At 42.0% G+C, this 11,003-nt stretch overlaps 2 protein-coding genes across 3 annotated transcripts; one reads left to right on the forward strand and one right to left on the reverse strand.

Moving 5' to 3' along the window:
- Positions 1-2: 2 nt before the first annotated feature.
- On the reverse strand, positions 3-6,306 carry ap1s3b (adaptor related protein complex 1 subunit sigma 3b). Of its 2 annotated transcripts, XM_086042328.1 has the most exons (6): positions 6,074-6,306; positions 4,675-4,853; positions 4,413-4,521; positions 3,003-3,140; positions 654-712; positions 3-476 (listed from the first exon to the last, which is right to left on the reverse strand). In XM_086042328.1, the coding sequence occupies exons 1-5, from the start codon at positions 6,074-6,076 to the stop codon at positions 668-670; spliced, it is 474 nt and encodes a 157-aa protein (XP_085898454.1). In that variant the 5' UTR covers positions 6,077-6,306; the 3' UTR covers positions 3-476; positions 654-667. The 2 variants fall into 2 exon arrangements, with proteins under 2 accessions (XP_085898454.1, XP_085898456.1); XM_086042330.1 differs by lacking the exon at positions 654-712 and having other exon boundaries at positions 6,074-6,304.
- LOC147141268 (dehydrogenase/reductase SDR family member 12-like) lies at positions 6,231-10,739 on the forward strand. Its single transcript, XM_086042326.1, has 11 exons — positions 6,231-6,390; positions 7,193-7,361; positions 7,954-8,087; positions 8,166-8,248; positions 8,941-9,036; positions 9,109-9,190; positions 9,259-9,320; positions 9,427-9,531; positions 9,594-9,684; positions 10,324-10,461; positions 10,535-10,739. Exons 2-11 carry the CDS (start codon positions 7,306-7,308, stop codon positions 10,693-10,695), a joined length of 1,008 nt encoding a protein of 335 aa, XP_085898452.1. The 5' UTR covers positions 6,231-6,390; positions 7,193-7,305; the 3' UTR covers positions 10,696-10,739.
- Positions 10,740-11,003: the final 264 nt, after the last annotated feature.

Consider the following 11,003-nt stretch of genomic DNA (forward strand, 5'->3'; position numbering starts at 1 on the left):
AATTGTCACCACGGGTTGGTTTATCAATATACACATTTAATTAGAAGATACAATGGCTTGTTATACATAAAATACAAAAAAAAAAAAAAAAATCACACCCACACTAGCAACAGCTCTCAGAAAAAAAGGTGGCACGTTCAATCTGAGATTAGATAGATTAAAAAGTGAATCAACATTTCATAGGGGAATGTGCTTTTTGCTGTTTGACGATGAAATGGTTGATCGTAAATGATCAAGGTTAGATTCCAATATATTAACAACACTCACCAAACCTGTCAAATATTTTCACCCCTTTCGCTTTCAAACGAGCGCGGGACCAAGAAAATGTACACGTAAATGAAGCCTCCTCTCTTCTCTCGAGAATGTTCAGCGGGGTCCAAATGCAACGGTTGCCTTGGTACATTTAAGCCCCCGGCGCTTACTTTGTCCCTTTTCCTGTGTCAAAACGCCGGCTTGCTCATATATTCCTCCATTGTCTAGAAAAGAAGACAGGCAGAAAAGCAGAGGAGAGAGGATAAATCACCTTCTAAAAGGCCTTCACGCTCAATTGTGTGATAGGATGAATATTCAGAGGCACACGTTCACACATCACCTGGAGTGAAAGGTGCTGAGAACACCGACACACAGTCACTAACACAAGCACAACATCTAACCTGTCTGTCCATATTCAAGGTCCAAACAGCTCCACCTCATACCAATCATTGCTGCCATCCTGAAGCGATAATGATCACAATCAATGGGAGCCCTCGACGACGGCATCAATTCCAAATTCAGGTGTTAGTCGAGCCTGACTGAGAAGCACGCAAGAACACACCCAAGGAAAACGAGCTGAGCGCACAGAGCCGCCAGCCGCGGGAAGTGTCGGCAAAACGACGCCCCCCCCCCCCCCCCCCCCCCGGCCCCTCCCGCGCAAAATCTGTCTCCCGCTCGCGACTAACACTGGCAGGGAGGGACGGAAAGAGAGAACGAGAGCGAGAGAGAGAGAGCGGCAGCGGTGCACACAAGGGCGGGAAAACAAAGATGACAGCAAACATCCAGAAGCCTACGAGCAACGGGACACGGCGGAGGCCTCAGAAGCAGCGCCACCGTTGATCAAACTGGACCATCACACTGACTAGTGGAGACGCTCGCATTCGCACAACTACTCCGAGGCAACACGTTCCCATGATGGAGCTCGATGCCAAAACTAGAAGGAAAGCTACCGCTCAGCAAGGTAAACAGAAATACAAAACGTCGGGGCGTTGGTGTTTGGCTGATTAGTTGTCTGCGGTAACAATGCTTGGAGTTTCCAGTCCAGTCAAAAAAAAAAAAAAAAAAAAAAAAAAAAAATGCCATATATAGTGTAATTGCACATCCACTACAGTAGGTGGCAGTGGCACTATGAATTCCCCCCCCCCCCCCCCCCCCTCCCCGGCAAATTGATGCATTTTAAGTCCTCTGTTACAGACTATAAAGAAAGTTATTTGATTTTAAGTGGATCTATATTTCTTTCTTTTTGTCATTGGATACTATGATATGCAGATGAGTACTTATAACAATTTTGAATATTATGTTGAATATTATTCAACATAAAAAAAAATAAAAGTTGAAGATTAGATATTTAAAAATCAGGAATGTGTTGATTTCAACACATGCCCTGCCCTGCTTGTTTCTGTTTGGTGGCCCTTGTCGGAGAATCAACCATCCAATGAGTACGCTAGTGGGAGGCCCCCATGCCCCCCGCACACAGCGAGCAATGATTGGATGGTCGATTATTAAATTTTTCTACTTTGGATACGCTGACGGAAGCCCGTTTCAAATCAGAGGCGGACCGATTTATAGGCGGGTACGTTTTTCTTCCAACAGAAATTAATTGAGAATCTATTCCAGTCATTAGTTGGGGGGCCGCAAATTTTTTCGTCTTCCTACAGAAATTAATTGAGAATCTATTCCAGCCATTTTAAAATGGAAAAATAGCTGTCAGTAACACAGTACTTAAGATTACAATCAAACCATTTTTGCCACATTTTGTAACTTGAATTCAATGAACATTAGTGCTGCTCCTTCTGGTGTGTGCACCTTAGCCCCCAGAGGGCGGTATAATACAGAAATACGGATATACTAGGAACTGCTCACAGCTGCTCGGCTGTCTGCAGCAATATTAGCTATTCTTCTCAGAGGATAAAGAAAGTACGACTAAGTATTGTAATCATCTGTCAACGTGTTGCTCCAACATTTGTGGTCAAATATCCAAAGTAGTGCTTTTTTGTGAGCCAATGTCATTTTTAATCCAATCGACCAAACACCCCCCCACCCCCAAAAGCTTGTACTTTTTGTTTACAAAGAGTCAAACTGATGCCACCTGGAGATTCCTAGAGAGAGGCCCGCAGACAAGAGCTGGGCATACACTGCGCAAATCAAGCCAGTTTGTTGGTGGAATAGTGTATGCCGAGCTTTATTGAAGCCAGTCCGCAGCAGATTCACACGTTATTCATCCTTCCAAGCCGCAACTGTGTGTGACTGGTGTTGCCTTCACCTTGTGCGCGTCTGTGGCAATGTTTACGTGGACAGCAATATTCCGTTTGTGAGCACTTTCAGGGAATGATTGCAATTAGCCGCTTCCATGTATATATGTATATAAAAAAAATAAATAAATAAAAAATAAAAAAAATCAATCTCAGTCCATATCTGATTAAGCAGCTATTATGAGGTATCAGGTTTCTGCTGTCCATGTAAATGCCGCCTATATGTGCGTTTTAGGGGTGGGACTAAATAGAGATGTGCAGTAATGCACTGCAATACAAAACATTTTAGGATAAGTCCCTCCCGCTAGTTTGATTTACCAGACGGAAGAATTTCTAACAGCTCGTACATGCGCCACGAGTGACATGGGAGCAGGCTCATTAGCAATGCCGGCGTTTCATTCGGCTGGTGTTGCTAATGACGCCGCGCGCCGCAGACAGATGTTCCACACTCATGCCGCAGTTGCGAGCCACTTTGTGTTGCGCGCCAGAGCGTCTCACCTCCTGCAACATGTCTGAGGCTTCGATGGAGCGGTTCACAATCTGCTTGGAGGTTTCCTGGATTTCTCCTCCCATGAGGAACTCGTCCAAAATAAAATAGGCCTTCTCAAAGTTAAAGATTATGTCGAGCTCGCACACCTGGGAGAGGAGGCCAGGGATTATTTCAAATAATACAAGATACAGTGGAAACTGCGACACACCCAAAGCCTTGAAAGAACTTTTCGGGAAAAACGTGCTGTACTTCTCATTATTTATTACAGTTGTTAAAGGTTGTTGGCTGGCGGTAGTTTTCGCAAGGCATATGGAGCAAAAAAACAAGAGTACTATAATTGACAGCCTCAAAATGTTTTTTATAATTGCCTATATTCATAGTTTGATTTGTAAATGTACCACAAACGATAATATGTCATAGCTTCTCATTCTAATCTTGCAACATTGTAGTTGTAATATCACCATTCACCACTAGCTGCTTAGTTTAAAAAAAAATAAAAATAGGGAGACAGGGGGGACAGTGGCACTGGGTCTTACACTGTCCAGTACAACAACGCGAGTCGGCCTAATCATTTTTTGCAGATTTGAAATGATATGCAGGGTAAAGATAGTATGTCAATAATATTAAAATTTTGAGTGAGTTAATTTTTGTGAACAAAATGGACAAAATTGGCTCTTGCACTTAATTTTTGTGCCATCCGTGAATGGTAATTTTTATGCACGAGAGCAAAGGGGAGAATTTTTAATTTTTTATTTTTTTAAATCACAGCAGTCTTTTGTCATTTGCTTCAAAGTCTTCATTTTTGGGTTAGGAATTTGCATCTTTTATCCATGCATTGACAAATGCATTATGAAAAATCAAATGTATTAAGAACATGTATTTTGCACATAATAAAGCACATATTTTGTCCAAATTCAAAGTAGCATTTGTGACATATATCTGGCTTGGAAGTGCGTGGTCCTATGTGGGCTCCCCCGCCAAGTAGCACTGATGTAGAATTGTTGGCCCCCTCCAAGGATTTAAGTTGCCCATCCCTGGTCCAGAGGCATCACTTCATGCTTCCAGGAAACCAGCTCTCATTTAGACAGGGCTTGGCGCCATCTTGTGGCATTTTAGATCATTACAGAAAGATCACAAAACCCATAAATGTGATTTTTCTTTTTACAAATAATGGACAGGTTCCCCCCAAAATTTTGATAGGTAAATTTACAAATAGCTAAGCAAGGATAGGCCAGAAATTGCTGCGCACCAAACGTAATAACCCTCAATGGGAAATTTTGTTTTAAAATTAAAATCTGAGGTTTACTTGTATTTTAGAACAGATTATTATTATTATTTTTTTTTAATAGAACTGAAAAGAATGTCCACACGACTACTGCCGCTTGAATATGAACGGAAGAAGGCGAAGGAGAAAATACATTGCCAAAGTATCTGTCCAGCAGCTCAACGTAGCGATGAATAACCTCCAAAGCGAGCAGCTCATTCTCCTGGTTCTCAATAGCCAAGCAGAAATACAAACTCGCATATCTAAAAGAGGAGGAAGAAGGACAGAATAAGGTCAGTAAGTCAGTTAGTCAGCTGATCTATACTATAGTCAGGGTGTGCACCATTAAGAAGATAAGAAACAGGCACACTTGCTTTGTTGGCGGCTGTAAAGAAAGAATGCAAGGGCCCGCCCACCTTTTGTAAATAATCTTCAGGTCTTTCCAGTGCAGGAAGTTACAGGTACGCGGTTGCCGTGCCAACACGGCTGTGGTCATGTCCCTGATGATCTTCTTCTTCTCCCGATCAGACATGGGCGTGTACCATTTCTGCAAGCGCAACTTGCCCTGGCGACTGAAGAGGAGCAGGAAGCGCATCTGATGACACAGGACACACAGCAAGTGGGCGGATCAGACGGAGCAAACGCAGACCTCGTACCAACAGAGACACAAAAGTAGTTGTACGCCTGTTTACCTAAGAATATTATTAACTAGAGCAACACGTGTTTTTCCAGTGCTGTGGCTCATTAAAGAATAACTTGACTGTCCAAACATATATTTAAATTATAGCAACACCGCCGCCGGTACAACATGAAAGATTAAAAGCATGACTGGTATTAGAATGTTATTTTTTGTGCACATCATTGATGTAATTACCCGGTCTTTGGAAAATGTATTTTGGAATGTGTGGTGTGTTGACTAATCAGGAGTTAAGCATGTTTCCAGATCATAGTATGTGGTATACTTACAGCCAAAAATATTAATATAGGCCATTATCAACTTTTCTTGGGTGGGGACATCAATTATTTGCAGTTTTTCCACCTAAAAGTAGTTGTCATGCTATGTGTGTCCTTAACGTATCGCCACATGGCGGACATTGGTCCTACCTGGAACATACCTGCCAGGCTGGTGATGTGGTATCGGTGTGTAGTATCAGAGCATTTTAAAGAGTATGAATACAGATACAGTACAATATCAGCGTATTATTTTATTAAAATAAACATGCACTAACTGGATACAATGATTTGAGAATCAGTATGAGAGCAGCATTTTAATTTCTGTCTTTACCAACTTGGGCCTTTATTTAATGTAGTTTTGCTCCCGTGACAATATAGAATTAGAGTGAATCACAATAGTGTTTTTATGTAGTATTTTTCATATTTAGCCATATGAGATGGGTAAACTGTATTGTTTTATTACTGAAATTGTATTGCAATCATTAGAAATAATTAAACCAATATATCATACGTCAAGTGAGGGGTAAATTGAAAAAAAATAAAGGAAAAAGAAAAAGAGTGACAAAAAGATCAGTTTCAGCTGAGAGGCAAATAAAGGCGGAAAACAACGCAAAGTCACCAAACCTGTTTTGCTCTTATACGGTTGGAGCAGATTTTTTTTCTCTTGATTTCTAGAATATATCTACACTTCCTTTAAAAACACACAAAAAAGCACACTGAAAGTCGAAAAACAAAAAAATAAAAACGATCACATTCGATAGAGATGACGTTGTTAGGAGGTTTCTGATGCTAACAACTTGCCAGCGACAACAGGTGCAAACAGGTGATGCTAGCTTTGTATTTTTACAACAGCTCACTTACCATGTTGCCGGCCGGTTAATCGAGGCGTCCAACAAATTGAATTAACTAAATTGAACCCTCAAACGGGGTCAGGATATCCTCTTAAAACACATAACCTTAACTTAGCCGGACTGTCAACCACCGTCGACAGCCACAAGTGAGGAAAGTTGCTAAGCTCCGCCCTCCTTCCGCGTCCAGCCGGGCGGCGCCTACGAGTCAGAAAGCGCACACCTCGAGCACCTTGATTGGCTGATTGTAAGGGGGAAACGTTTGGCCTTTCGGCAGGAGATTTAAAGAAGTGTCACGTAACCGATTTCGCGATTTGGAACAAGTGAGACGTAAGTAAAATAAGTGGGAGTGCTACAGTAAAGGAATCATAAATTAAATCCCGCCTTTGACTGGGTCGTGTACGTCAACGTCGGCGCCATTTTGTATGTGGCAAGTGAGGCAGCCTCATTTATGTACAGTACTTGCATCCTGCCATGTTAGATGAAATAATGTATACTGTAAAACTGAAGTAATGCCGAAGCATTTGTAGCGACGAATTTAGATATTTGATCCAGTGTATGGCTGAGAAAACATGCGTGTAAGTGTAACAAAGCGTGAAAGTGTTGTACATCAACTTCTTGATGTGAGAGTTCTGCAGAAAAAAGTCCACATCGGCTCGCAACTCAGTAAGTAGGCCTACATGTAAGATGCTGATGTGTATGTACATGTTTATTGTGTATCCTTTGTACACGTAATCACATTTAATATGTGTGTTGCTGAATATTTACTAACTGTGTGGTTTTCTCAGTAAATAAAGTAGGCAGGAATTGGTCAACATACGTTACATTGTCGCAAATTTGCACGAGAGTGAAAAGACCTAAAAATGGCGGCACTCATAAGAAAGTAGATATATGCTTCATCGATTGAAGTAAACGGCAGCTGACAAAGACACACATTTGCAAATTTAATACGCATTTAAAATATAGGAGAGTTTAATTGTACTTTCAAGAGCAGGTCTGGTCAAAGATAAAGTCCCAAATGCGTATCGTTTCGGGCACTGGGCAGGTGTGCCACATCCAATATGGCAGACGCGCTGACGTACTACAGCTGCGGGCACACACTCGATGAGTCTATCTTTTGTGGTATCGACAGAGGGCGCTATGACGCTACTTCCCCTCCCTTTCATGAGACACTCATCTGTCACAGTGGTTGTCCAAAGCAACTTCAAGTAGCTTCAGGCTTCTGCAAAGTTACCATTTGATGCAATGTCCCTGTACCGAAACACCATCTGGTTTTTAAACGGAATACACCACTATACAAGGTCAGTCAACTATTGTAATTTCTCTTTCTGATGCTAAATGTTTGGATAATATCACTGATCTCTTATTTGTGTTGGTTTTGTTCTCTTTGTGTGTATTTATTTAAGCTAAAGGACCTTATGTAGGGGGATTATGAAAGGCCAGATCACCGAATGGCACCACACAAGTCATCCTTTATGTGCTATCACAGTCGTCCCATTGACAGTTGATTTCTCTTGAGTACTAGCTGTTACCAACCTTTATTGGGCCGAGGCACACACTTTACATACATCACAAAAATGATATAATCATACTGAAATAATGACGACATCTTCTCAAGTTACACACAAATGTGCTCGCTCAGTGTGAAATGTTGAACGTAAAACTTTTATCTAGTGGAAGAGCATTTCACTGTTCTGCCTGTCGCTATACGTCGCTGGCATAGATAGCTGAACAAACTTACATGATTTCCACTAAATGAATAATAACTTTCGTACCAATTAAGTGAAATTGGTTCATTACTGACGGCACACCTTGGTGACCTCTCGGGCATGGTGGTTGGGAATCGCTGGTCTCGCTAAGCATGTGCTTAATATGTCAATTCTGTTATTATAGCAAGGGATATGAAGCCGCTTCTCAAAACTTTGAGCCCCAGGACCTGGATGTGTCGGTTGTGGGAAGGTCTTTTATGGTCACTGGAGCCAATAGTGGAATAGGGAAAGCCACTGCCATGGCTATAGCCAAGAAAGGTACACACCTCAGAGAATTGCTTCCCATTGTGCCATTTTTATGTCAAAATTGAATGACATCACCAGTTATGCTTGCAGGTGGGAGAGTGCACATGGTCTGTAGAAACAAAGATAAAGCTGAAGAGGCCAAGAGTGATATCATGAATGAATCTGGGAATACTGTAAGTAGTCATCGACATCATGCTGGTATCAGCTGTCTGTCCACACTTTTTATGGATGCACAGAAAACGTATGTTGCGCCACATCAATTGTATTTTTATATCTTTTTTTTTTTTTCATAGTTTGTCTGATCCTGTGACATATCCTCACGTGTGACTTGTATATATTAAAATTTGAGCTCGGACTCGCACATATAATCCTCGTTCCCGAATCGTGGTTGGTTGGAACTCATTCCTTGCCGTCAACACGATTAGGGAACGGGAATTTGCGGTACGAGCTCAACTGCTTGGTCTCGTTTTTTGTCAAATAACCCCCCCCCCCCAAAAAAAATGTGACTTCTAGTTTAGTGCAACTTGTATATCGTCGCTGTCTTGTGAAAAATACTTACCAGTATGTCCACTTTTTATTTTGTTTTTACGTGAATGGTGTTTCTGCATTACACACATCCCATTAAAGTGAAAATTAAAAAAAAAAAAAATTACAAAATTGGACATGTGTATTTTTCACAGGACAACAATGATATTTTTCTTCTTCAAGATGCGTTTTCTGACTGGTGCGACTGATACTCCGGAGCGACATTCTTTGTTCATGTTGGCGACTTTGGAGATATTTAATGGAATGTTTAGCAGTAGAATTTTGGTATTATATAAGGTTGGAGTGAGAAAGTGGTGATCATTCGACGTGTTCATTCCAGGAGGTGCACGTCCATATTGTGGACTTGTCAGAATCACGCAAAGTGTGGGAATTTGCCGAGGCCTTTAAGAAGCAGTATTCATCTTTACATGTCTTGGTATGTACTGTCCAACAGCAAAGCATTCATATTTTCTAAGAAGCCAGCACTTCATTTTATTATACCCAACAGATAAACAATGCGGGCTGCATGATACACAAGAGAGAGGTGAATGCTGAAGCCCTGGAGAAGAACTTTGCTATCAACACCATGGGTATAAGACCTCATGCACTGTACACATACGGTATGGATGAGATCATCTTTCTTTGTCCATCTCTTTAGGGATGTACCTTCTCACCGAAAGCCTCATACCACTTCTACAAAAGAGCCGGCATCCGAGGGTGGTATGAACCAAGCACGCGAGCCGCCGGACTGCACAGTGCCACTTTTGTGCACACTGTTAGTCGTGCCTGTTGTTGAAGGCTCTAAGCACACTATGCGCTCTGTTAGATCACGGTGTCGTCAGGGGGGATGCTGGTCCAGAAGCTCCAGATTGATGACTTGCAGTCCGAGAAAGGATACTTTGATGGCCTCATGGTGTACGCCCAGAACAAGGTAGGAGGGCGACGATCCGAGATTTGTCTGTTTGAAGGAGAAATGAATGTTGTTCTTCTCAGAGACAGCAGGTGGTGCTGACAGAACAGTGGGCCAGAGAGTACCCTGACATTCACTTCTCGGTGATGCACCCCGGCTGGGTCGATACACCAGGTAGTGTCAAAAAAAAAAAATGCCCTAGAACTGACTGACACGTATTGTACGTCAAATATCTGAGCAAGTTTGTTCCTCTGAAGGAATAAAATTATAGAACAGAAAGCTGTAATTGTCACAGTAGCAATAGTCACATATACTATATACATTTGTATTAAAGTGGAAGTCAACCCAAACATATTTTTTTCAAGAATATGTTCCCAGCAGGCCCACTAGTTGAAAAGTTAATTTTGCCTTTGTGGAATTTGAGTTAAGCAGCAAAATGCACTCGTTTTTAGCCATAACTAGGGGCGGCCATTTTGTCTTCTGTCGAGTGAAAATGACATCACAACTGCTCACAACGACCAATCACGACTGACCTGTTTTCTGAATCTTAGCCGTGATTGGCCGTTGTGCGCACTTGTGATGTCATTTTCAGTCGACAGACGACAAAATGGCTGTCCCCGGGGATGGCGAAAAATGAGTGGATTAACACTTATTCCATTATTATTTATCTGAATGCCCCGTTTCAACTAGTGGGCTTGCATAGAACATATTCTTGGAAAAAAAAAATGTGTTAACTTTGTCTTTAATAACAAAGAAAGTAAAAGCAAAATACAAATATATATAAGTGCCATGTGACCCTTTGCTTATCCGCAGCCGTTTCCACGTCAATGCCTCAGTTCCACAGTATGATGGGTCGGAGGCTGCGGAGTCCAGAACAAGGAGCCGACACCGTGGTATGGTTGGCCTTATCCAGAGCTGCTGGCAGGATCCGCAGCGGGCAATTCTTTCAAGGTGGGCAACGCTCCCTGGAAGGTGTCCCACGTCCTTTTTGTCACATGGTGACACGTAATGTTCTGTCTTGCAGATCGCAAGGTCGTCCCAGCCCACCTGCCTCTTGCTTGGACTCGCAGTTCTACAGTGGAGGTTCTGACTTTCATCTCTCAGCTGGAGATGCTGGCCAAAGCTGTGCAGTCAAAGCCTATTGCGCTGCTTAGTGACCCACTGGGGCCAACACATGCCAACTAGCATCAATGTTGACTCTTAGAATCGATTAAATCAAGTAGACACGTTTTGGTGTTGCTTATTTAAAGTATTACAGTATTTTGAAGACTCGTTTCTACCGGGGGACTTACGGGCATTTGGTAAAAAAAAAAGAAACATCACGAGTAAAATAAACAAAAACTGAACATTACATTCAACTTTAGTATGCTCTACTTTAGCTTAAAATCAGCACATCTGGAGTTGGAAAGGAAAAAACAAAATGTTGACAGCTTGGATTTTGGGGCCATGGTGGAATTTTGCATGGCAGTGTTTTAGAGATTGGGATTTGATGG

The sequence above is a fragment of the Filicampus tigris genome, chromosome 10 (genome assembly GCF_054856515.1).
Source record: "Filicampus tigris isolate MCC_2025a chromosome 10, RoL_Ftig_1.0, whole genome shotgun sequence".
Lineage (NCBI taxonomy): Eukaryota > Metazoa > Chordata > Actinopteri > Syngnathiformes > Syngnathidae > Filicampus > Filicampus tigris.